The sequence below is a fragment of the Cuculus canorus genome, chromosome 1 (assembly GCF_017976375.1).
Source record: "Cuculus canorus isolate bCucCan1 chromosome 1, bCucCan1.pri, whole genome shotgun sequence".
Lineage (NCBI taxonomy): Eukaryota > Metazoa > Chordata > Aves > Cuculiformes > Cuculidae > Cuculus > Cuculus canorus.
Window position 1 is genome coordinate 62,666,561 of NC_071401.1, and position 24,504 is coordinate 62,691,064.

The 24,504-nt window shown below is 39.2% G+C and overlaps 1 protein-coding gene and 1 non-coding gene across 17 annotated transcripts in view; both read left to right on the forward strand.

The window, feature by feature from the left end:
- The window catches only part of MCF2L (MCF.2 cell line derived transforming sequence like), a 166,216-nt gene that overhangs the window by 54,715 nt on the left and 86,997 nt on the right, over window positions 1–24,504 (forward strand). For 9 of the 16 annotated variants that reach the window (XR_008449076.1, XR_008449077.1, XM_054062015.1 and 6 more), the window contains exon 1: window positions 9,856–9,994. The exons of 6 other annotated variants lie outside the window; for them this stretch is intronic. Coding sequence is in view for 8 of the 10 variants with exons in the window: in XM_054062015.1 (XP_053917990.1) it covers window positions 9,874–9,994 (121 nt within the window). In the remaining 2 variants the exon portion in view is untranslated. Of the gene's footprint in view, window positions 1–8,803; window positions 9,995–24,504 lie in introns of those variants that run through there. One more of the 16 variants, XM_054062031.1, reaches the window with a different exon arrangement.
- LOC128851017 (U1 spliceosomal RNA) lies at window positions 10,917–11,078 on the forward strand. The gene has a single exon (XR_008448308.1). It is a non-coding gene; the product is annotated as a U1 spliceosomal RNA (small nuclear RNA).

The window sequence follows — 24,504 nt, forward strand, 5'->3', positions numbered from 1 at the left end:
TATAAATTATAATTAAGCCTGTATTCTGAAAAGTGCCTGTGCTCAGTAACAAAACTTTGCTTTGATTTGGATTTGTTTGGATTTGGGAGGAGCTGGGAAATTCTAAAATGTTTGTAAATATTGTGTATCTTCAACATGAAGTACAGCATTTATGCCTTTTCTGTTTAATTTACCAATCTGCTTCTGACTCCAAGGGTGTATCTGGAAATCCCATATGTACTTTTGATAGGGAAGGTCAATATGAGTGATGCTTTCCAGATGCACTGCCTGTATCTAAATCTACAAAAAAAATCTCCCATGCAGACCTGTGCATTACTAAGATAGGCACCTGGTGCTATGATGCTATGAGCTCAACACATCACTAATCTGGGTACAGATTGCTCCTATGACCAAGTTTCTGGTTTATATTTGATTGCACAATGAAAGGACCAGTTCCTGAGATGAGCCTGTCCTTGCGTTTGGAGTTCCATTGCTGATTGTTGACCACCCTGTTCTGTTAGCTGGCGTCAGTCACACAGGTGAAACACCAGAGGTGCTTTGGAAGGCAAAGCACTGTTTTTGTGAGGAGGATGAGATGTGTGCAGGGACTAAAATACACACAGTTTAAATGCACAGGGACAGTATATATGGCATGGTGGATGGACTGGGAAGAGCAGGATCAGAACTGTCAGCTGAAAGAGATGCCAGCTTTCTGGAGCAGATCACCCTCTTCCAAGACCCCAAAAGCTTCATCCCTGAGACCAAGTCCCCACTATCAGTCTTTTGGCATTTTTGCTGCCTCTTCACTAATAGTTGCACTTTCAGTGTTACCACCATCTTCTTCAGACAAACTGAGATTGATTGAGTCAGTTAAGGATGAAGAGTGAAGCAACAAGGTAATGATTTTAAGTGTCACACTTTTCAGAAACACATCTTTGGTGGAGAGTGGAGCCATGCCTGTGTGATATTTCTTCTGTATGGGGGCAAATAAAAACTGCTGGCACAGTGCTATCTTTAACTGACAAGTGAGAAGCATCATTTAGATTGTCTGGAAAAAAAAAAAAAATGTGTGATTCCAAATGTAGCAAATGAGACCAAAATCTGAGAGGGAGAAAAGGGCTACTGACTGCAACTGACCTTTGGTTGTACAGCTCTACAGCTGTGGGGATACACATTTTGTACCCTTTGTAGGTTCTATTTACATGAGGGAATATGCAGGAAAATATTTTTACTCAGGTATAGATTTTTATGTAATGTCTTGACTTTTTCTTTCTAAGTAGCTTCAACAATAGCAATGTTATTTCCTTCAGTATTTTCATGCAGTGAGACTATGTCAAGAGGAACCATGATTTCATCACTGCCTATTTCTACTTCATATATTTAATTCACAAAATCTTCAGTGACTTTCAACGTGTTTTGTTGTCATAATTCATTTGGAGACCATAGTTCCAGTAATACATTTGCCCATTGTGCCTTTATTGGGTCTCTAAGACTATAACCATAAATAATAACCAGTAGTAGTGTTGTTTTAAATTGTGTGAAGATCTCTGCTGAAGAATCCAACAGAGACAAACACAGCTTGCAGTATCCATTTTAGGAAATAATCACTAAACAATATGCTCAACCTGGAAATCCGTAGGTATTTATAATTTCAGCGACTTTCCACATGCCACACTGCATACCAGAGTTACTGACTTCTTCAACCAGCCACATCGTGTTCCTGTTCTGCTTGTCCTATCTGAAATATATCCGTATAATTTACCATGCAGCTGCACAAATGCAAATGCCTATGCCGGGAAAGCAAGAGGAAGAGGTTACTGGGAGCAGTATGGAGTCAGGTCAAACAAAGTGCCTGCGACGGTGCTTGCTGATAAGTTGCTATGGATGGAATGAGTTTCTCAGCCTTTCTAAGCATTACAGCCATGGTAACTGCAGATCATACGGCATTTGCTTTATGTTTTCAGAGGAAAATTGTCTGTTGATTCTTAGTTGTTAAAGAGCTTTTAATTTTTAGACTTAAATGCAGACTTGTCCTAGCCTTTTGCAGTTCCAGATGACATAAAGGCCCTTGGTTTCTGTCTCGCTGCATGTTTAGATCTATTTGCTTGATTGTCTTTATTTATGACTGTATAATTAAAATGTATCTATTTGAACTGACTAGCTGATAAGCAGAATGAAGGAAACCGACTAGAGGCAGAATAAAACTTTGACTGTCCAGTAAACTGGCTGATTTTTTACCAATAACTCCCTTCATCCCAGTTCAATTATATCTGCTTATCTGTACACAGGAGAAATCCCATTGTGCTGGAGGTAATGCATGAGCACTCATTGAAATTAGCAGCTCATATATTCTTTGTTGTCATTACTATTATGAAAATCTCATTGCTTCTCCAAACACTTAAGTGATTTATCACTCTCAGACCCCTATGGTCATTTCAGAAAGTCGCAGTAGAAAACCTACTCTGCCGCATCCTGATAGTAGCCTGAAAAAAATTGTATTAGGCTCTTACAGCCCAGGGATTTTTACAGCATTTCTGAAAGGTCCCTAAAAGGTATTACTTACAGCTGCATACCAGCTTTGTGAAGTGTTAATAGCACTGTTTCTTTTGTGCTGAGTGGGTATTGCCTTATAAATTTGTAATCAGTGTAACAGTGTGTGCAGAAGAATTTCAAAGCAGCTACTCAACTGAAAATGCTTTCCCTTTATTAATGCCCCATTCATGGAAAGACTAAAGAGGGAGGATTGTGAAATGTGAAAAAGAAAGTCTGACAGGGAAGAGGTGAGAGCTGAGCATAGGATCTCTTGGGTCCAAAGCACGTGGCAACTGAGAACATTTTTCAGAGGAAGGAAGTTACGATAGCAGAGACCGAAGGCTCAAAGGGTGCTTTTGGCCTGCGGTAGCACGGCAAGACAACATCCGCTGTTTATGTAGGTGCGCAGCAGTCCTTTCTCACTGTATATATTAGATTATTGAGGACACTGTAAGTGATAGCCAGGACTCACCAGTGCTGGGAGCTGTCTAGATGTATAGATCCAGCAGCAAGCTATACCATATTCCACACTTTGTTATTGTCAAAGGTATTGTCTTCAGGAAAAGATCTTCTGACAATCACCCATCTAATCATAGGTTTTGCAGTGTCCTGAACCTCAACAAAATCAACCTTCCTGAACAACTGAGAAACACGTTCCTAAGCTGTGCAAGAGGTCACTCTGTCTCATGTAGAGAAATGAAAGAAATGCAGGTAGCATTAGTGAGCTGATCACTAAAGTCAAACGCTTCAGACGTGTCTAAGGGGAGCGGTGGTGTCTGGCCCTTGTCTAAATGTGTATAAACTCCTTTACCCTCTCTGGCTGCTTCTGCGAGAACTCAGCCTGATGAGGAAGTACTGTAGTTATTAAAAGTTATAATGTTTGAACTGCAACTGCCTTTTGAGCATAATTACAGTATTCCTAAATTCCAGCAAAAGATCTTTCATCATAAAATTTTGGCTTGCTCTTCCCCACATGAATCTGCAGAAAGCTGTTTTCTGGAAGGTCAGTCAATGTTGTTGACTGCATTTATAATTCATTTTCATATATTCATATATGTTTGTGTAGACATGTGTATATGCATATAAACACACATATTAGATTCAGATGGTTTTTGAACAGAGCTTCCACTAGCATAACTCAAATGTATAAAGGCAACTAACCTGAACTCCTTAGTCTGAACTCCTTAGTCTGATTATTATTTATATAGTTGTAGCTGGCATGTGATAGGAATGACTGCTGTGTCCCAAGCTGTATGTGGTGGGAATGGCCAATATGACTAAAACTGTAGTATCTTTATGGGACATTATCCATAAAGCTATGTTTGAGAAACTATTTTAAGCCACTTCTTTTTTCTGCCAATTGCTTTATCTGGTTTACGTCAGCAGCTTCCCCTTGCCATAACTCTGTGGTGTGTAGGCACAGCTGTGCAGTGACATTGAAGGTCTCCTATCATTTTTTTCTCGTCTTGCTGCAAAAATCCCCTCTCTGAAAGTCCACCACCTGCCGTGGTCATCTCCGTCTCTTGTATTGTGTTCACAGCCGCAGCAGTTGGGTACTGAGCGCAGAGCTGAGACAGTGTGGTTGAGTGAAAGCATGGGCCTGCGTCAAGCATAGGACACAATAATTCCCAGGAGCTTTGTAATCTGAACAGATTCCTGTTCTTCACGTGCTTTCACATCCAGCCAAAACGGTGGGCCTCGTATCTCTGACAAATCTGCTCAGCCCCAACCGATGATTGTCATTTTCCAGGTCAATGAGTGAGTTCCTGGTCGTAGTTGCTTAATTAGCCCCAATATCACAGTAGCCTTTACCTGAAGCTTTAGATTGGCTTTTCCCATGTTCTGCCTTCCTGATCTTCAACAGTGTTAAGTACAGTTTCCATTCTCCTTCCTAGAACATCTCTCAAGTTCTGAAAATGATTGCTAATTGCTTTCAAAAGTTAAAAGAGTTACATTGAAGGACAAACTAGAAGTGCTGTCTTATTAGATGTTAAACCTCACTTTTGTTAGATAGTAATAAAGAGCTTTTCTTTTCTAGTTATTTGTCTGGTCCACTGTGATTTTCTGAGTATTTTCTGTCGCTAATGATGGAGGAACTTGTTCTTTTGGAGATGGGTCAAATTCATTGCTAACCCCCAGGAAATTCAGACACGCAGTATGAGATTACTTATATTAGAGGGACAGATGTTAGGCTTTAAAAGCTTTTTGCTATCTTGACAATTAAATATTAAAACTTCCAGAATATTGAAACTCTAATTTTATATCTAGCTTTTTTTTTTTTGTTTCTTATTGTAAAATTAATTTATGAAATGCTGCATATTTTAAGGTTTATTTTATATGGTAATAGTTTAATTTTATTTCTTTTTTGAGAGAGATTGCTTTAAAGAAAGACTGGCAGCTGCGGTTCAGCAGCATAATGTGACAGTATAAATAGAATGCAAGCTCTCCGTTTATCTCAGTCCTGATCTTCTTATATTCAATTGATGCTTATTATGATAGTGATTTGTCTCTGAGCAGATAGATCCAGTTAGGATTAAGCTTGGACAACTAACCTAATTCGCTCTTGTAACGCAATTCAGGCTTCCTGTGTAGATTTCTCATTAAACCGAAGAATTCTTTTAACTCCTAACCTTTAATAAATTGATATCAAAATATTGAGAAAGTTTATCACTATTTATGTTTTTGGAAGATACTGAGTTTGTTTGTAATAGCTTTTAGGTTTGCCAGGATATAAGTCCATCTCTATTTCTGAGATTTCTCCCCACTCCATCTTCTCCTTTGATGTCATGGTATTTTATTAAATGTAATTTCAGTTCACGGATTTTCTAGATTACACTATGGAAGCCCTTTCTAAACTTTGCGTTAGACGGAATATTCTGAGAGAGGAGTCTAAAGGTAAAATATGAGCACACCTATCCAATTCTAACAAGTCTAAAAATAATATTTGCACCAGATGTACCTGAACTTTTTGGCCATCTCATCCGCACTGAAATTAATTCTTTCCTGTCAATCTACTTGTCATTGTGGAATAATGATTTATTTCTCAGGTTTTCAGGCAGGTTTTCACTCAGTATTTTCCCTCTGTGAGAGTCTTGCAAATTTGTGGATGGAAAAATATCAAATTCTGTGTCTTTAACATCCCAGCTACCTTTTCTTTTTCATTTAAAATCAGACTCAAGCTGACTCTTTCCTGTTTTAGCATAGTGACTAGCCTCTGGCATGGATTCTTTTTTTGTCAACTTGTTTTTCATTTAAAAAGTATATAAGCGAAATACTTGCAATAATTCGGCATTCATGTATGGTTATAAGAAAGCTCAGTACTAAGCATTACAGCAATCAGTGCTCGCTTGTTACAATATATGGGTGTTCAGGTCTATAAAACAGATTATATTGCAGATTAGAAGTAGCTTGCATGTTATATTTTTAACGTGTGCAAAATGATAATTTTTGTTCAATAAGGAAGTAGTGTGAGTCCAATTCACCCTTCTGTTTGTACGACTGTTCTCAACAAAATAAATAGGTGTGCAAGGATAGCTGATGAAGCTTTCTTTAAAGAGAAAAATCTAAACAATATTTCACTTTTCTTTCCCTCATTTCCTTGCCACTATTATTGTAAATACACTGATGCTGAAAGATACACATGACTCTTACATCTTTTTTAAAAGACTGTGAGATTTAGCTTGTATGTACTCTTATATTTGTTCCTTTAGAAAATTTTTGAAAACCAGTAATTTCTGAGCTCTCCATGTGTGTGTTAGATGTAATTCCCTATCTAATTTTTATGGTCTTTTATATTTCTCATGCGACACCTCTCTTGCAGTCAGTCCTCTGGGTTTTCATTGGGGATGGGATGGCACTTCTGATTCTGAAGTTTCTCTGCAGAAGGTCCTACCTGCAGGGACTTAAGGGGAAAAGGCAGGAGAAACAGTAGATACAGATCTCACAGGTAGACTTTGGTGCAGTGTGCGCATGGTGGGATCTTAAGTGCCAGGCATGAGAGATGCCATGTTTTCTTGTCCATGGGATGCAGTCTTTTCCCTGAATAATGAGATCTACAATAGAGAGAAATGGTAACGCTAGTGGCAGTGGCATACAAGCAAATATGATGACAAACTTGTTTTGAGGAGTGGAAGAAACACAGGAGAAAGATTCTGCTACCGCAGCCTCTTCTACTGTATGGTTAGGAGGGGTGCGTGGTCCTATAGTGTGAACATTTCACCGCCACATTGAATGTGAGGATGTAAGGAAGGGCTTGTAAATAATTGCTAGGGTTTGGAGGAAAAATCACAGTAGGATGTTTGAGATGTACTGTAAAGATAAGGCTTCTATACAAACAAAAAGAAGAAAGGAAAGATGAGAACACCCAGTAGTGATGAAAATGATGGCAGCTTAATTTAATGATTCCCAAGAAAACTTGAAATTATTGTACTAAAATATTGTGAGATTCCCCAGAGTCAAAAGAAGAATAAGAGAGAGAATATGGACATAAGTTGGTGTGGCTGCTTCTGTTGTCAATGTGCTACGCTATGCTTGCAGTCAGAAACAGACCTGGAAATGAAGCATAAGGAAAAATTAGCCTCGTTTCATTGCCACAATTTTTGTTGGTTCCTTCAGGCTGTTCATAGTCATTTAAAGATAATTGTGGGGGTGTTTCCCATTGAATGTTACTGTTTATGTGACATGAAAGGAGAGATAGATGCAATCTACTTGGTTTTGCCAAGTAACACTCAAAGAATGTTACTGTCTTTAAACTGCTATGTAGTCTGATGATGCCATACAAAGTAGAGAAGAAATCCTTCTAATAGGAGTGTTTGTTATAGTAATGCCAATGGCAAGGGAAAATATTCACATTATTTTCCTGGAGATAGAGGCTGCTGCTGTTTGGAAAACACTGCATTACACCATCTGTTTCCTTCTGATTGTGCACCACCATAACTATTGTTGTGATTAATTTCTTTGCTTCTAGGCACAAATTTGAGTGCTCAAAAGAAGATTAAAAGCTTGTTTTGTGGACAGGGATGTAGCTAATGGCTAGCTTTCAGTAGGATTGTGTGTACTTTACAACTCAAGTCATCAATCTTCTGTGTGCATTTGATACATGAAGAAAGCAAGAACGTCCTTTTGCTTCACTGTAATAATCCTCTGCACAGAGTGTTAGTGAGATGTCCACCGTGTGCCAGTAGTGTGGTGCCACCGCTGGGACAAAGAGTCATTTTCCTTGCTGGTGTCTCACCTACTGGAAGAAAACGTTTAGTTTCGTCATAGTCCCACTTGATTGTTAGACCAGGTGCTTTGGTCATGAGGCTCATGTGTCCCAAAAGCCCAAAACAAACTGTAGCCCACCAGACAAGAGGAGAGCCCTGATGATTACCAATCCTCTGTAGGCGTCTCCAGGTCACATTTGGAGCCTCCACCTGCAAACTCAGCAGCAAGGAGCAAATTGCAGTCTTGTCTCTGCAAATGTTACACTTCCACTGTGTCTGAGCAGAACCACTGCTTTGTGCCCTCCAGTGATGAGCAGCACAAGAAAATGTAGAATTTTGTCTAATAGGGATGCTATGCCTTACTTCAGTTCCTCTTTTTCTTTGAACCCTGAATATATAATATAGTGTCAGTGTGTAGTATAGTGATTTTCCACCACTAAGCTGTTCCCTTCCTTCCTTCTTTGAGGTTGGTAGGCCTTTTTTTTTTCCAGGATGAACAGCACTGCTGCAGTATGCAGTGGTCCATCTGCTTAGTATAATGAATTTAGAAAACAAGTGATATTTGCATGAGATGCATCAGTTCATATTTAGTTTTATACCATTCATGATCATCACATTTCAAGATTGTCACATTTGCTTGTGATTTCATGTCACATATTTTCCAGCTAAAACTGTAATGATTCTCCTCTGTTAGCAAGGTATATTCAAGCTAGTATTCTGTAATAAGTTAGTTAATATTTACTTCAAAGTGACTTAACTAAAGGCTACTTGGTTTAATTTGCTTTCAGAGTAATGATAGGTGGTACACCATGTTTCAAAACACTTACTTCTTCAGCTTGATGTTATGTGTTGGGGTTGTGGTAGATAAGTGGCCATACAGGACATAGTTAAACAGAATTGAGAGGAAAATGTTGACTGCCAAGTAAAGCAGCATTATCAATTTCCTCTCTCCTGCAGTGAAAGAGACAGGGGGAACAGACAGTGTAGGGTTTCCTGATATGTTTTAAGAAGGCTTGGGATTCATTTCCACGCCCTTCCTTCCTATTAGCTGTTTGTTAACTCCCAGGAAGATTCAGGTTTTTCTTGTGAGACCTCTCTGCTCGCATATTCTGGAAACGAGTTTTGCCTGTGAGGAGCTCAGTCCTCACTTCTATGCAAATTCAGGGAGAGGAACAGGAGATGGCTTCATGGTGAGAATCTGACTTAGGGAAGCGAACTGAAGAGGAGTTTCTAATTGACAACATTGTACTGACAAGAGCATTTTCTTTTAATTTGCTGACCCCTGAGAAATATAGAGTGCATCAGACACGGAAGCAGGTAATGCGGCAAGTGTCAGCGTGAGATTTCTGCCCTCCCAGTGTCCAGTTGTGAACTTACCGGCAGGACTGTGAAGTTATAAGAAACACTTCCAACTTGCCCTTCTTCAGGAGGAACTTTGGATGTCTCTCTGCAACAACTGAACATCCTTCATGCAAAGGAGAAGGATGTGAAGACGGAGACAATAGTACCAGCTACTTGGGATGAGCAGCATCTTTGGATTGCTGTATGGGGCTGGAGTGCACTAAGAAGCTGGATGTTTTGTGGAGGCTTTTATTCATCAGAAACAGCACAGGGCTATTAGTTCAGCTACAGTTATTTCGGATGAAGCAGTGAAAAACAATCTGTTTCTCACTTTATTTGGAAAATTTCATCTACTAGTCTGACCTGCTTACGTGAGAAGCTGTGCCTCCTGTATTCATATTAGTCCCACTGCAAGCAGACTGAAAGCTGTGGCAAGATGTGCCGGCTGCTGGCTGCAGCACATTAGGAACTGGGAGGGTCTTGCAACTTAGTGCAGAAACTGTCTTGGCATTTGCAATCCATTGAGTACAACTGATTTTTCTTTTTTTCTTTGTAGTAAAACCAGGTATTGGTTTCTGAAGAAAAGCACATAGTGTACTAATAACCAAACTGCACCCGTTTCCAGCTCACTAAGTCTGTGTCCTTTTTTTATCTTTTTTTGGTAGCATTTGAATTTGACAAAGATATTTTATGTCCCATTGATATTTAAAAACAAAATCAGAGTATCTTTCAGTGTGTTAGGAGAGTATAATTCTGACAAGCTGATTTTTTATTTCTTTTGGTGAATAATTTGGTGAAGATACAGGGATACACATCCATGTCTCAACGTCGCCTTTTAAGGGAAGGACATGAAAGTCATTTTAGGATCCTACCAAGATTCATCCAAATCCTGCATGGCAGACGGCACTCACGGAATAATCCACGCCAAATATGCTCTGGTGAGGTGAATGTATAGGTGATCCTATAGCGTGATTTATATCTACATAGAATGTATGCACTTAAGTTGGAGCAGCGTGTGAGGTGAATATGAGCAGTAAGTAGGCTAGTATTGGCATTACTGCCTATCTCAATTCTGTTCTTTCTTGCAAGGCCTAGTATTTTTTCTCAAAGCATACTCATATAGTGATCTAGCAACTGTTATAGTTAAAAAATACACATCTGTGAATATTAGCTATTGCTTATGCATAGTGATTAGTTTCTGTCACCGGTACTTGCTGGAGAAAGACATGACATTTTGTTTTTCCTTACAGTTCCAGGTGTATGATAGTATCTTAACAGACACAGATCTGACAGTTTTACACCAGCTCCCACTTCAGTACTCTAGAAGAACTTCACTGAGTACTCTGCTTTTTAAAAATATATCTAATTACACACAAAAATTATTTTTAACTGTATTTAAAAAAACAGGAAGCCTCTCATCTATAAGTATAATGTACTAAATTTAGGACTTGCAGCCATTTATTCAGTCTCAAAGTCTGTTTCATACGGTATGTAGTGTAATAATACGCTACTGCAACTAATAATTATATAATCTTTGTGTTTAGTAAAGCTATGTTTTGTTAGGGCTTTTTTCCTAAACAGGTTAGCCTTGACTGGCTGAGATAAGCTGAATCAGTTTTTTTCAATAATTAATTAATCTTTTCTTGGTTGTATATGCATAGTGACCTATAATTATTTAAAAGAGGACTATTATTTTGTTTCTTTTAAAATTAATTTGGAGCATATGAAATTAAAATCAACATAAGGTAAGCTGCCTTTAGAGGAAAATATAAAATTTTCAAAGCCTTTCAATATTCCTTTCTTTAATGTTGACATTTACTCTTAGGAAAAAAAATAGGAAGACAAAAATGCCTCTCCTCTATACTTACCTGGAAGGGGAGACACCATGATCAAGCACGTGGTTTTCCCAGGGCGAGGCTCATCCTTTGCACTCCGGGTGTGCTGACCCCTGCGATTTCTCCAAATGCGGGAAACTAGACTGCATAATTTGTGGTAGTGGGGGACTGTTCGCGTTTATTTTTTTTTTTTTGGGGGGGGAATGGCCTGAAGCTGCACCAGGGGAGGTTCAGGCTGGATATCAGAAAAAAACATTTCATGGAAAGAGTCATTGGGCACTGGCAGAGGCTGCCCAGGGAGGTGGTCAAGTCACCTTCCCTGGAGGTGTTTAAGGAACGGGTGGATGAAGTGCTTAGGGACGTGGTTTAAGGGAGTGTTAGGAATGGTTGGACCCAATGATCTGGTGGGTCCTTTCCAACCTGGTGATTCTATGATTCTATGATTTGCTCATGCCTTCTTTTTTACTGTCCTCACTGAGTTTTCTGTTATCTATTTTGTTTGGAATGAAAATTGTAAGGTTTTTTTGATAACCATTTTTCATAACTTCTGGAATTTAAAGATTTCACCTTTCCTGACTTAGCAGTTCTGGGCATTCACAAAGCCAAGGTTTGGTACCTTTAGGAGTGCTAGCTAATACATTATCAAGGTTTAAAAATGAGTTCCATTCAGCTCAGACTAGAAAAAGTTTTTATGTTAATTGCTGTTAATCACAGTAAAGTCAGGAAAAATTTACTTGTATTTTAAACACATGGGATGCAGTCTTACAAAGCAAAGCAAAGCAAGGCCTCCTTAAATTTCAGTCTTACCTTCCTTTAGGATTCAGATGGGTAGTAATCACACTGCAGTCAAGTGAAGTGTAGACATAAAAGTTACCGCTTGCACCAATTATTTTATAACATCTATGTACTTCTGAGTTGCAGGCACCTGCTGACCATTCATGAATGGATTGGAACTAATTCCCGGTGTAGGCAAAACCTTGACTGCATTGGCGAAAAGCAAAAGTTAATATATTGAACACATTTTCACATAGATAGTTTTCTTCATTTTAGCCTAATTTCCTTTAGACTCAGATCCTTAATATAAATCTTGTAATGCTATGCTATCATGTCTTACTTACACTTTCCTTTTACTATATATAGGTGTGTATAGTCAGAACACTGTACGTTTCTTTAGGAAGCTGTCTGTCTTCTCTCCCACCTATCTTTATTATTATTCCTGAGCTCCTTTTGATTTTGTTGCAGCCTTTTCTGTTTGAAGTCTTCAAGTATGCAAAATTCTATTTCCTTTCCTTCCTGTTACCCACTTCATATTGGCAGCAGGAGGGCAATTATATGCTTCTAATGTTAACCTTATATATCCAGTAAGAAATATTCCATTGTTTTGTTCAAAGCCATTTTATGGCTTTTTGGACTGATAAGAGTTTTCCCGTCTTCCTGGTGGCAGATCTCAATTACCATTCAGTGTCACTTCCAGACCAAATGTTTCACAGAAGGTGGATCAAGGGTTTACGACGGTAGAAAGGGAGAAGTACTGCAGCCTGGAATATTTCTATCCCGTAGCTGTGCTGGATAAAATTACAATTTTGGCAAGCATGTATTTCCAAAGTAAATGTGCTTTGAATCTGATGATGTATGCATCTTTCTTCTCCTTGTGACAAAATTAAGCCACTCTGACCTGTTTTTTCTTTATTAGCATCCCTGGAAATTGCCGAGAGCAGGTTTGCTTGCTGTCACCTCCCCCTTTTCCTGCATGTTAGAATATTTCATATAGACTATAGAAAGCTTTACATGAACAGCAAATGCTCTAGTTCATGTATCAATTTTGCATTACCTTACTTAGCTTAATAAGAGGAGCTGGGCTGGCTTCCACAGTCTTCATGCTTCATCAAGTCTGTCTCTGTTTTATTTTCATTTAAAAAAAATGGACAGCTGGATCTGTCCTCCTTGGCCTAATCCTCATCGCGTTGCTTTCTGCAGTTGTCTTTTACCCATGGCAGGCTGTGTTGCCTTTGTCTCCCCACCCTGGTTGAGCCCCAGCTCTGGGGATGGTTGGTCTCTGGAATGCAAAGGTTTGGGAACAGGTGCCATGTGCCCCCCCTACCCCCAGTCTGTCCAAGCAGGGTCCAGGCTGATACATCCAGCCTTGTATGAGACAGCATCGTGCTTTTTGCCTCCATCCCTAACCATATATCTTCTTTATGCACCTGCATCTCCAGCTGCAGGCAGGTGGGACAGCAATTGTAGAATTTGTGAAGAATTTCAGCCCTGGAAAGCAATGTCTTCAAGCATTCTTCTATCGGAACACCTGTCTCCCATCAGCAGTGAAGATTTTCCAGGGTTGCTGATCTGATGTGGCACTTTGTGAGGGTTTCCTGGCATGGAGCTCAGACCATACTTTGAGATTATCCCTCTTGTTGCATTCTCTAAGCAAACAGGAACAGTAGGTCAGCTTGAACTGAGAGCTGTAAAACAAGTTTGGCAAGTGGAGACTCCAGAGACATCTGTCTTCAGTCTGTGCTGTGCTTAGTATGGACAGGGAGTATCTGTGGAGACATCGTGTAGTCGGCATCTCTTCACATTGGATTCAGGTTGGTTTTCTGATGAAGATGACTGAAGCTCTGAGGCTGTTTGCTTTTGTGTGTATGCTCTAGGCATGTAATGAATGGATGGATGAGGAGACTGTCCCAGGGTCCTCCCACTCCAATGAAGTTCTGCAACAAGGTACAGTGAGGGAGCAGCGTGATGTGGGCATCTAATACTAATAGACCTCTGTAGTGAAAGAGTCAGATGAAGCTTGGTGAATCCACAGCCTGGGTAATCCACCACAAACAGAGGAAGAGCCCTCTTGCATCTTCTGTGTCAGCTGAGGGGGTGGACCTGTGGTGTATCTTCTGCTCGATTTGTATGAGTATTTCTGTTGGCTATTGGGCATTCTTGGATGGGGAGAGAGTGTTAGTTTATAGGCAGGATAGCAAAATGCACAGATGCAGAAAATATCGGACTGAATATATGAATATAGCAGATGTACTTAAGTACCTGAAGGCTTTAAGATAGCTAAAGACTGCCTGGAGCCTGTGTAAACACTGAGATTTCTGGTCAGTGTTAAAGTCTGCCACTACAACTTTATTACTGTTAGTCCCCATGCTAAATAGGTGCAGGTGTGTGACGCTGTGTTTACTGTTCCTGGTTTCACACCTTCGCGGGCTTGATAAACATGTTGAAAACGCATTTATTTGAGATTTGGATTTCCATGCTTGAGACTTCCATTACCTATCCCGCTGGAAATGCCCTTACACTTTTTTTCCAGCAGAAAGTTAGACAGTTGGGTGTGAATCTATAGCAGAGGTGATAAACTGAACCCAAATATTAAACCTGTGAGAAAGCAATTTAGTTCCTGATAGCGTTGTGAATATCTGAGAGAAGAACAGTTTTGTTTTGCCTTCTTAAAGCCTGACATGAGTGAGAATATGCTTAGGGCTTCAGCCTATAGCTTAGATATACTGTATCAGACACTGGGTATATCAGCAGTCTGTAAATATTCAGGGTGGGGAGAACGCTATAATTAAAGAGATAATTACAAGAACAGTGGCATTACTGGATGAAAATGTATTTGTAAAGTCATCTTGTGCCACCTGTTGCATTTATGGAACAAAGTTCAATCAATATGAAAGCTCTTACCTTCTCAGGGTAGTTTGTTGTGAGCAGAGGAAGGGAAAACTGGGCATTTTTATTCTCTGACAATGAATCAGAGAGGAATTTCTGTGGCAGAAATGAAGAGCTATTATTTTTTCTCAGAATGGTGTTCGTGGCTGGATTTTGTGGCACAGGGTAAGTTGGCTTAACTTTATAATACCTCCTAGATCTTGTAAATGTAAACAGACTTGTGCAGTCTGCTAAGTCAGGAGTGTGTAGGGTGTGTGGCTTGTGACTGTGTTCTTGGAAGCATTTTGAACTTTGTGTTTTATATGTGCCAAAAAAGCACAGATTTCAAGAGTATTACTGCTAGAAATTTTACTAGCTCAGTGATTCTTGAAAATACGCTTTGTCACATTGTCGGAAGGATCTGACTGGTGAGTGGTGGTGTTTTGGTCTTATTTGAAATCCCCTTTTCTAAAGAAAGTAAAATAATAGGTATTTTAGGATCTAAATTTTCATATAAAACTTTTATAGAACTAACTTTCCTCTCAGATAGCATCTCCACTCCCAACTTGTTACTATTTAATATCTGTGATGTGCTGAAATTAAATGATTTATTGGGTTCAGCCAAGTTACTTGGTGACAAGTGAGCATATCAGCAAAAAGTCACAGCTGTTAGAAAAGTTCCCAGGCAGTAAGCCCGACAAGAATGAGCTGCTTCTTCCCTCAGAAGTCAGTTTCAGAGCATAGTCACACAATTTTATAGGGCAGTTTCTGCTGGTGCAATGTGTTCAGTATATGTTTTCTGATCAAAAGATTGTTGCTGTTCAGAGATACCCATTCAGCAACACTGGCAAATTATGCTCTTCCTCCTTCACTTAGGTATATGTATTGACTTGTCCTATAGAACTGGGGTACCCAATACTCCTTTTTTAACTGGAGGGGTTTTTTGGAAATGTTTAATTTAGTTTTTTGTTTTTGTTTTTTTTTTAATAAAATCTTTATTCTTTGTGTTAAAAAGTAAAAGCGAAGGAATTACATGATTTCAGGGGTGTATTTTACTGTCATATTTAGTTACATGTTGTGTTAGAAAGTAGGAATACCTAAAATAGATTACATTATCAGCAGATATCTGAAAGTGGTCACACTCAAGGTCTTTGAAATAGCTTATTATTTCCCATTTCTTGTGTTAAACGTGATCTGAATATTTTTTAAACAACATAAAATTATAATATTCTAAATTACAGTGTTATAATAGTTAATGCTTTAAAACTTTCGATGCCTTCCTCCATTTTGGGGAAAAAAATTATTATTTCTCCAGCTGTGTGCATTGTAATGAAGGACTTCACAGGCTCTGGGATATTGGCCACCACTTTTATTCCCCCGGATGATGATTCCTCCAAGAAAACAGGAGCTTTTAAAAATCTTTCAAATTAGAGAAAGATACACACATGTATACAGAATTAAATGCAATACAAAACGTTGCCTCTAGTCTCCTGTTCCAATAGATTCACTGACTCTGAACTACTTGAGCCTGCTCCCTTGCCCCTCAAACCTCCCCAAACTCTGCCTATGATTTTCTCTTTGTCCCTGTTTGCTAAGATTTAAGCTATGAGTCTTTTCACAAGGAACAGACCTTTTCTAAGGGTTATTGTTGTGCGATGTTAAGGGTTACACATATAACTGGAGAGAAAAAAAAATCAAAAGTAGTTGTGTTACTTCAATACCTGTAAAATGAATCCTGAGAAAACAAAGTTTGACTGTGCCCATGAGTCTCAAAATGGAGAGGAATGACTACCTAAGCATTCCTTCTATTTTAAAAGCCCATTTAGTTAGAGGCACTACCATTAATACCATAGTATGCAATGAGTTAGTAGGGAGATGTATTTTTCCTACTTTCATGGCTGTTGAAGAATATGTGCCTTTACAAAGAAAGGACATTGGGAAAAAAAATAGTACAATAGTGAAAAAAAGAACTTACAGCATCCCCAGTGAATAAGCAGAGGAACTTTACTTCCATAGTTTAGAGTAAAAATGAGTTGCTGTTTTCATAGCATGTTTTTGCTTTTCCATATGGAGAAGTGCCAACAAGAAGTTATTTACTCTCTGGGCAGAACCAGTCCTGGAGCCAGGATGTAACTTTATTTACTCCCTTTATCTTTGTCATTGTTTTTTCAAGAAGTTTCCAATCTCAGGTGCTGTTGCAATCTATTTTGCTGTGCTGAAGTCATGCTTAAAATAAATGGCCTGCACTACTTCCTTTTACTGTGTATGCATGCAGTGTTTAACAAAATCCCCCATGATCTTCAAATTAACCTCAAAGGTTAAGCTAACCTGAAAAGGTTGAACATACATGGCCTCATGGTAAAGCTCACCAAGTTAAAAAGATCAAAGTTTATTATAAGATTTCCAGCACTTTCTGATTGAAGATAGCACTTGTATTTATTTTTTTTAATCTTAATTCAGAACAACTACGTCTTCCTCCGAAGAAAGAAGCGAAGATCAGCACAACTTTTATGTGTTTAATTTCTTGCTCAGTAATTTAAAAAACCTCAAAAGTCAGCAGTTTATCCAACCTTACATATAACTTACATATAACTTCTTTCTTGCATTCTGAGTCGATTGTGGCGTGATGCCTTCCCCAGTCTTGTTGGTCATTGGATTTTTCTGAAAATAATGGACAAGGTCTGCTGACAGTCTTAGTTTTCACATTTACTTACTCTTCTTTAGTATCTGTCAGCAGTCCTTGGTGTCATTGACAGTGAGTTTGTCAACTTGCACACAATTCAAGATGAGGGACTGGGCTGTTGAAGAGGTTCATTGTTTCCTTTTGGAGTGAGGCCAAGGAACTAACTGGAGGAACCTACATGAGGCCGCCTTCTTTTCATCCCCTCTGTCCTCAGGTGGAATAAAAAACGTGAGATTTTTCCCCTGCACCGCCATCACCATGCAGTGAGTCTCATCCTCATCTCACTTTTTTAATCAGACTTACATTTATTTCACATTTCAAAGTTTCTTTTTGATTTTGAAACTTCTGTAAAGTACAGGCCAATAAAATGTGAGTCCGGGAGCAAGTTAGAAGAGGAGCTTGAAAGGGTCAATGGGAGTAGCTTGCAGTTGTCTTTTAGTAAGGAGTTTTGTCCACTTAACAAAAATGCAGCAGCTGGTGGGGCAGTTGGGAGAGAATGATCCTGTAATTGTGTATGTGAGTAATTAGTAAAAAGTATACTTTTAAAAACTGCGACACGTACAGTTCTGGTGACAATTTATCAAAGTTGTACTGGATTAAAATAACTCTTGTGATTTGTGAATTCAACTACCTACAGTAGTCTTAATCTGGATAGGGCTGTATTTTGAAACTCATTAGGAGTTTCAAATGGACATTCTTAACATAGTTACTTAGTTGCACTAGTCATAATTCTCCAAATTATTCCATCTTTTGATATACTTCTCTGAGAAATCACATGAGAAGTCTCCGCAGTATGTGACGTATAGTTTACCTGACTATATGTCAGAGGGCTAGTAAAGGATTTTTTTTATACATGTCCTTTGGCCTTTGCGGAAGGAGCTACTTCAGGCTTTTATTTGAAGGAAAGATGCGATCTATATTTCCATTTTTTACTTCTTCTAGGTGAAAGTCACAGGCTTTCATGAAACACAGGCAACTTGTTACGTGCAGTGAGTCTCTGGAATTAATCTTTAATTCCTAAGCCTTCATGATTAAAAAATAAGCATTTTATCTGTTTTAGCCAAGCGCACGACTAATTCTTACCATCTTTGGTGGATTAAAAAAGTGTATTTGAGAAAATGGGTAGGATCAGTAGGTCCGTTGTTTTTGAAAAGAGCTAGGTTGTGAAATGAATTCAAGACATGCCTCTATCCTTTTACATTACAGAAGCTTTATCTTGTCAATGCTGCATGTCATAGCTGGGTTTTTGAAACAGAAACTCAAAGCATGTCCTTCTTGGGAGCCCAAAACCACACAGCTCTCCTTCAACTCATTTTTAAACTCTCTAGCTTCTACAATCTAAGCCTCCAGGACTCCAGGAATGCATTCAGGCATTTTAACTGGACTGTGAACGTGGAGCACAGTCTATCACAATGGCTATCAAGTCTTGTTTAAGGACTTCAAGTGCAAGTACAGGTGCAAGTTCAGGTGGTGTCTACTACCTTCTTCAGTGCAAACTTTTCCCCTTTGGTTGATGACATTTGACCTTGGTTCCTTCTCTGATGTTTTCTGACTTCCAGCTATTGAAAATTATGTTCTTTGTTGTATTAGTAATTTTTGCAGATGTTGTCATGTGGCTTTATAAAGCTATTTTAGGGATAGGTTCCTTGAAAAAAAAAAAAATCAAGCTACTGAGTTTTTTTAGTGTTTGCCCGTGAAATTAGAAGTTATTTCAAAGTCGAGGAACAAAATTCTCTGATGTCAGAAAAAGGAAAATATTTTATGCTATGCTTTGCTCACAGAAACGCGTGACTTTTACTTGGTGCAGATGAACAGTCTCCATATGCACATGCTGAATAATGATAAAAAGTGCTAACTTAATATTTCATGAAAATATACCTCCTTTGACGAAATTAAGTGTATACATTGCTTATGACAAAATCTTGTAATGCTTCGCAGGTGAAACAGTTCGTAGACACAGCAGAATGCCCTATGGCAGAGAAACGAAACATAGTCATCTTTTAACTCAGGCGGAAAGACAAAATGTGTATTTTATCTTGCCTGAGGGAAGATTGCTGTTTTTTCCTCTGTGTGACTGGAACTTTTAAGATTTACATTGTCAAAGGGACTAATACTTTTTGTAGTATTAGAGGAGCTGCTTTGGCTCTGGTAACTGGCTGTATGGTGCTACTTTAGGATCCCATGAGCCACTGAGGACTGAAAGACACAGAATGGCGTAAATTGAAGCTGGATACACAGCCAAAAATTGGGACCCTCAGAGTCCTCACTTGGTCCCTTGGGTGCGTAGGTATTACTGTTTCATGAGTACAATTTTCAGAGTACTGAAAAATATCTCTTGGGGAATGCCAGATTTGCCACATGAAGCTGCAGGGGGTCACTTAAGCAAGGAGATCCTCTGCTTACCTCCTGTGAGGTGTCCTGATCTGTTTAGTGTGTGCCAGGCGTGAGTAATGTGCACCTGCAGTTCAGCAAGAAACCAACCTCGACTGTCATTTTCACTGAAAGAGTTTGACAGGGTTTGGTGGTGCCCACCTTTAATGTTATAGCTTAAAAATGTAAGAGCTGTCCTAGTGGTTCCAAACAAAGCCTATTTCCTTGCCAAAGGAAGGACTTGGAGATTGGGCCCAGCTCTTGGGATTTCTTTCTATATTAAACTGTCTAAATACCAATCAGACTGCATGCAGAGAACTTCAGCTGTGTTGGAATTACTTCTAATGAACCCTTGTTTTTAGGTGTTTGGAGATTACTTTGAGGATGATGCCCTTGGACTCGGGGATGAGCTTTCTCCCTGAAGATGCCTAAGCCAGCATCAGGCAGTGAATTCAGTTTACTACCTAAACGACCTGAATTTATCTGGGAGTTTGATGATAAAGCTCTTATAGTCATGAGAGTTATGGATCCCTCACCCAGTATTTTCCACTCTGGCATGCTTCCAGAATAAAAAAGAGAAAAGGTATTCCCAAGCCCATCTTATCAGATGGGTTTTCAGCCATTCACTTAATTTCAGGTCACCTCAGTTTAGCTCTTTTCAGTGTTACAAAGTAACCCAGCATATTTTTCGGGAACAAGGAGTCGTAAACAGTAATAACAACTGTTTTCCACATTAGACTGCTTCCTTCTCTTGGTTATGAAACCCTATTATTATTATTGTTTACATTTAAACAATGGGAATGCTCTGTCCCCTCTCCCAGCACACGCCAGCCTCGAACCCTTGTGCTCCACAGGATTTTTACAGATGCTCTGCAACATAGTTGTGGCTGTGCTCTGCAGCCCTGAAGTCTCCTCTCCAAACAATGGATTTGTTCACTCTTGGATGGTTTAAATTTTTGAAAACAATTTCCTCTATGGGACTATATGTATTTCAGAAAGGAAAAAACAAGCATTGCTATTGGTACCTGCAAACAGCATCAGGAGGTTCAGAGGCAGAAGGCATGTTTTAGAGCACAATACCAACAGCTAAGCAAGTGAGGGAAGGGGATGTGGTATAAGACAACGACAAAAGAACGGGGAAAAATGTGACAAAATAGGTTTTGAGTTACAGTTTGCCAAATTGTGGAGCACACCAGAAATATAGTGATCAGCTCCTAATCTCTGCTGTTGCACAGGAGGCAATAACTTCAGTAGAACTAGTGCTGTAGATGGGAGTGGGCTCGTATTAGGTCTATTTTTCAGTGTTGAGGCTTCAGGAGAAATCTCAGTTGCTGGTGTATAGCATAGCATTTGATCTGAAGACCTGCTTGCAACAGCAGTGTTTACCCAAGCTCTTTGTCAGGCAGCTGCTGGTGGCTGCACCTGTGAATCTATAAATGCCTACAAATCCACCCCAGCTGGGCTGGTGACATTGTGAACCCATCAGCTGCCAGGAGGTAGTAGATGGACACATGCTGCATTTTTGGGCAAGCTGGTGATAGAGCTCTGAGTCTTTTCCTTTCCCTCAGGTATAGTGAGAGCTTCTTCCTTCTTGCTTGCAGAAGAAAAGGTGAAATAAACTCCATGAAGTCATGACTTTTTGCTGCTGGTTTGTGGAGACTCATATACTTACATGCTCTTATTTATTTGCAGCTGAGCTGGTGTTTCCCTTCACTAGCTAATAAACTAGGCAGATTATGAAGAATACGTGGAATGTTTTTTCCTGCTCTAAGGGATTATATGCAACTAACAGTAGGGACTTGAATACATCCTATGTGTAAAATGTAGCAAATTTGTTCATAGTACAGGAAAAGACATTCCAGTGAAGAAAAGTCCCTGAGAGCTGCCAGAAAACATTTCCAGAATCTTAGTATGGAAAAAAATGGAACATCTGAGATCCTCTTACACCTTACTTCCCCAAATGCTCTGAAGAAGTCTGTACAAGGTATTTATTAAACAAGAATGACATTTCTTGCCCTGAAGTTTCCTTTCAAAACGTAGTGCAGCAAATGAGTCCTCATTAGGGAGTAGGAATACTTGTAATGTTACTTTGCTGTTGTTCTCTTTGTCTGAATAGTATCTTTGGTTCTTCGCCAATCCTTTGAATTGACTGGATATCTGTATTTGTTATCCTCAGTATTGAGTGCTTGGTGTCCTGAGGAGGTGCGTATATGTGTTCAGTGTTGGCTGAACTGCTGTAACGTGGGGACCATAACAGCAGCGGTCACAAGGTGTTCTGTGTTTGTGTAAGGGGAGATGGAGGCTTTTGGCCGAGTACATAAAATCTCTCCTGTTAAAAAGACACTGTTAAATACTTCAAAGATTGGCTGCAGGACAAGACATTAATTGAAGAGGCCTTATTTGCTGCCACCACGGTGCAGGGATCTACAAAGAATGCCCTCACCTTTCATCTGCTTCCCCCGTGCTCTTTCTCCTGATGTGAATACAAGGGTAAGAGTTTAGTTAAACTAACATTGAACTTATCAGGTATGCACTTGGTAAATCAAGAGCTGGTGGAAACTAAATGTGGGTTTTTTTCATGGTGGCAACAAGAGGAAGAACAGAGGAATAGCTGGCGGTTGTGTGTGGGTTATCTCTTACTCCTGTGAGATTCATGGACGTTAGTTCAGCTGCTGTGTGTGTCAGAACAAGTGGAATCTGCTCTTTGGCCTTTGTTTCATCCTTCTTTACATCTTCATTCTTATGGAATGGAGAATAAACAAAACTGTTTTAAAAGCTTTTGGAGGCTGAGATGTTACCCCAGAATTGCAAAAGGAGGAGACTCGGCAAGTTTTGCTTTCTGTTATTGCAAAGTCCTAATCAGTGGAAATTGGGAGGTGGGATGTGATGGGTTGCCAGGTTTTTGTAAGTCTTTCCTCCTTGTTATCTAAAGGGTTACATAATTACACCTCTGGCATGGCTAGTGCATCTGTTTTTTTTTTTGTTCCTGCACATATTAAACTACTGTGCAGGTTTTTGAGGTGTGCTGAAAAATCCTGCCTTCTGAAGTTAAAGGCTAATGCTAGCAAACCCCCCTTGGCAGAGGAGTAGTTTTGTTGTTTGAATCCACAACCCTGCCTAGCTGTCACACCTAAGCCAAAAGTAAATACAGTAACAGGGTAAGTAGCAGTATTTAATGTGGAAAATGAAGGTAATGCTGCTGTTAAAAAGCTTGATCTCCATACTGCTCTCCTGAAGAGGCCAGGAAGCATCCCAGAGAACTGAGAAAGAAGGAAAATGTCTGTTACTTTAGGTTGATTAAAATCTCAGGGACTGGCTTCTTTTTTAATCAGGTAAGGGTATAGGCTTCCTGTTTGCTTCCCGGAGAATGGAAACAGGACACGGCTACAGCTGCTGTATATCTTTGCTGCAGTTGTTTATGGATGTTACAACAGCTCTTCGCAGGTTAGATTTTTTTCCCCCCAGTGTTTTATTAAAGGGATCACTGCCTATTTTTTATCACACAATAATGTTTTCTTAAAAATCCTGCATCTACAAAGTAAAAAGGTCAAGTTTGATTGTATATCATATCTTTCCACAAGCAGTAGACACTTTGACCTTTCTCTTTTCTCCATTGATTATATTTAACAAAGAATATCACACTGCTAAGCACGAGGGATAAGGTTCTTTTTTTTTCATTGCAGTGATATTTCTTTTCTTGGTAGGAACTGAATTTCTGTCCAGAACCTGTAACAGTTTTCCAGGTTGACTCTCCAGAAGAAGCTACTCTAAGTGGTTTTTCTGTTCTTTTTCTTTTTGATCAGTGGAAAATGAGGTTTAGTGATTCTTCACTGGTGTTAAGTACCTGTCTTTTCTTGAGGAAACTACTGAGCTTGTTAAAGTCTAGGATGATGAAAAGTTTGATGGTGGGAAAAATTGAGATACTATTTTGGGAATCTCTGAGTGGAGGGAATGGCGAGCTTTCAGGATTGCTCGAAGTGCTTGCTTGCATTTTTTCTCCTTTTTCCCCATGACTGGGGGACTTGGGTTGCACAGCCACAAACGGCTCAGTACAGCATGCGTGCTTTGGCCACAAAACTTCCAAATAGTGAGTCAAAACCAAAATTGCCTTGAAAAGTAAAAAGCTATTAAGAAGACAGTGGCATTTTTGTGCTATCTGTTATATGGATTTGACCATTTTCAAGTGTAACCTCGCAATACCATGGGTCAGATTTATGCATTGTAAGTAACATGGCTAACGGCCAGCTCTGAAGGATTTTGCTTATGCTCACTGATCTAAAAAGACAGGTAACTGAGATGATGTAATAGCCAGATTATGTGTGGGGGTTTTGATTTTATTTTATTTTATTTTATTTTATTTTATTGGGAGCTATGAGGGATACTCCAGTACTGAAATATCACAACTAACCTGTATCAAATCACCCAAACTATTATTTTAGACATGTGATAGAATTAATGTTTTCTGTCTCTTAACTTTGTCGGATCAAAAGCAGGTTCCCTTTCTCTCTGCCCTGTTTGCTCTTTCAGGATTTTGGGGAATGATGATTTCTGCAAATGTTCTTTTCCTTTCCTTCCTTTGTAATAAATAGTTTTGTAGCCTTTATCTGTGTTCATCAGTGTTACAGGAGTATCTGATATTTTTGTTGGAACCAGTTTTCCCACAACTTTTGACCTGAAAGTTTTTATGCTTCCTGAGTATCTTGCTAAACTGAAAAAAAAATGATTCCATGTACTTTAAGAGTCACACAAATGTTTTCCAATTGCTGACAAAGTTTTAGTTTGTATTTTGACTATAAATATAGTTGTGTTTGTGGCACAACACTTCATTTGTTGTAATGGTGTATATTGGCTTTCCTTGATTTCTGGAGTAATGTTCTTAGTAATATATTTTGTTTCAGAACACAAAATAAATCTGTTT